The 2,617-nt window shown below is 40.7% G+C and overlaps 1 protein-coding gene and 1 pseudogene across 2 annotated transcripts in view; one reads left to right on the top strand and one right to left on the bottom strand.

Moving 5' to 3' along the window:
• Positions 1-2,617, top strand: part of SINHCAF (SIN3-HDAC complex associated factor) — a 35,088-nt gene that overhangs the window by 22,419 nt on the left and 10,052 nt on the right. For both annotated transcript variants that reach the window (XM_003792484.3, XM_012806781.1), the window contains exon 3: positions 531-630. In XM_003792484.3, the coding sequence (XP_003792532.1) occupies positions 531-630 (100 nt within the window). The remainder of the gene's footprint in view (positions 1-530; positions 631-2,617) is intronic.
• On the bottom strand, positions 1,700-2,459 carry LOC100960598 (annotated as a pseudogene).

Here is a 2,617-nt window from a genome sequence, read left to right as displayed (position 1 = left end):
AGGCACCCACCCACAATGCCCGGCTATTTTTTGTTGCAGTTTGGCCGGGGCCGGGTTTGAACCTGCCACCCTTGGTATGTGGGGCTCGTGCCCTACTCACTGAGCCACAGGCGCTACCCAATAATGATCATTTTTTAAGAACTACAATGCTTTTATTGTTTTACTTGTGAAACTAGAATGTCATGGCACATTACTTAAAGGGTGGCATTTTGTTGCTTTTGAAATACTTACACATTTCAAAAATGAGTATATATCATTGTAGAAAATCTTTTTTTTTTTTTTTAGGTAAGTTTTGTTATTTATTTTAAAAACTTACTTTGTTTTAAAATGACCGAATTGTGGCACACAGAATTGGTTCATTAGCTCTGCAAGTTAATTATATTATTGAAATGTACTATAGAAATGGTGGAACTGGATCATCTGTGATGATTAAATTGCATCTGTAAGCCATAAATGGATAAAAGAAATGTACTTGCATGAATTCTTTAAGGTAAAGGAGACTGATAAAGGTTTGATTGTTTTCTTATCAGGTTGCATGAAACTCGTTCGGGAGACATCTGCAATGCCTGTGTCCTGCTTGTGAAAAGATGGAAGAAGTTGCCAGCAGGATCAAAAAAAAATTGGAATCATGTTAGTTAATCTTCTTTCTCAATTATACTCTATTATATTTAAAGTAATAATAATTTCCCCCTAATTTAGGAAGTAATATATCCCTAGGGTAGAAAAATCTAAAAAGAATAAAGAAAAACACTAGCTGCTGCTCAGGTATAATCGCTTAACATTTTGTCATGTTTGGAACAGAATAGCTTGGTGTGGCATTTCCCTAAGGCTGTATCCAGTTTCCTCCTTTTGGAGATTCACAGTGCACCTTCACGTATTTTTAGGCTTAACCCAGTAATTCCTGGAGTTAATTAGACAGGGATCCTTTTTTCATTTCTTAGGGGTAACATATTCCTTTGGACTCAGGTTGGTACCAGCATGCACATAGATTTTTATTTTTATTTCAGATTAATATGAGGGTACAAACCATTAGGTCACATAATTTACACATGAAAGGTTAAAGTTAAGAGATATAGCTGTGTCCTACAGTCAGGGAGTGTGCCATATAGTCATGCATTATACCGAAGCTACCAAATCCCCTCCCCTCTTCTTGAATTTGAGATTTTTCTCTTGTGTTGGTAAATTTATGTATACATGCTTATAGTTTCAGAATCAGACTTGGATTTGAATCTTACCTTTACCATATACTAGTTGTAAACTTTGAGCAGGTTACATTTATTTATGAAGTGTAAAGCTGACTAGGTATTATACTGTGAGAGGCCAGGATCAAACCCACTAGCCCTGCTGTATGTGGCCAGTGCCATAGCTGCTGAGCTACACGTGCTGAACCATAGTTTTTCTATTTTTAGTAGAGGTGGGGTCTTTTTTTTTTGTTTTAAGAATCAAAATATTTTATTTCCAAATTCTATTTTCTGAACACTTTTTTTTTTCTTTTTTGCAATATCCCCTGATTTTAAAAACTGCCACCATCCTAGACCTCCTGGCTTCTCTTATACCTTTACGTGGCCCCTTTCTTTCCCAGTTCTGACCCATCAGCCTGAATTTGACCTATTCATTTTAGCTTTGTCCCTCTAACCTATGGGAGCAGGACTGGACTCTGAATTGCAGCTGGAGAGCTCCCGATTAGCTAGTGTTAGAGTCCAATCCACTTCTTCTTAATTCTTCTTACTCTTGGTTTTTGTGACCTTCACATCCAGCATACTCTGGGCATGTGTTAGCTGCTTCACAGAATCAAACACAAGGATTCCAGGCAGCATAATCCATAGGGAATTCATGAAGACAAAGTAAAACCAGAAGTAGAGGGGATGGCCCAGCTCACCATGCTAGAATCCATCATTGTACTCTGTCGGGAAGTACAGTATGTCCCCATAGATCTGGCCCACCAAGACCACAAGCTGTAGGACAAAGCGGAAGGGTTGCTGGTGGAGAAAGGCGATCACCACCCATAGGCTGAGTGGTCCCCACAGTAAAACTGTGATGGTTTCCATGCATACCATGAACTTGTCACCCGGGATGTATCGGCTATCTGCCTTGGCATATTCTTACCAGAGTTGGGATAAGAAGGCTTGGTCTCCAAGAACGTCCTCATGGTAGAGAATGACCCAGCCCTTAATAGTCAGGTGAATAAATCCACACACTGCAAAGCAGCACAGGCACAGTCGCCACCAAGTCCCCAGTGGAACAACAGCAGCACAACTGGACAAATGCCATGTGGTCGTGACTAAGACCCCACAGACAGAGAAGAGGTCAGCCAGGAGATGCCAGGTGGAATATTCATTAGGTATAAGTTAGCCAGCTTTAGGTTCTGAGGCCAGTATGGATGCAAGGGGCCAGCATTGGTGGTCATGTCTTCTTAGGCTGATTGTTGGCTCCCTAAAGCGATTGCAACAATGTCTCCCACGAGCTCCCAGCTCTCTCTCGTAGAGGTGGGATCTTGCTCTTGCTCAGGCTTATCTTGAACCTCTTGAGTTCAGATGATCCATCTACCTTGGCCTCTCAGAGTGATAGGATTACAGGTGTGAGCCACCATTCTTGGCTAGAATTTTCATAAAATATT

The sequence above is a fragment of the Otolemur garnettii genome, unplaced genomic scaffold (assembly GCF_000181295.1).
Source record: "Otolemur garnettii isolate 467f Iridium unplaced genomic scaffold, OtoGar3 scaffold00057, whole genome shotgun sequence".
NCBI lineage: Eukaryota > Metazoa > Chordata > Mammalia > Primates > Galagidae > Otolemur > Otolemur garnettii.
This window is presented reverse-complemented; position numbering and strand designations above follow the sequence as displayed.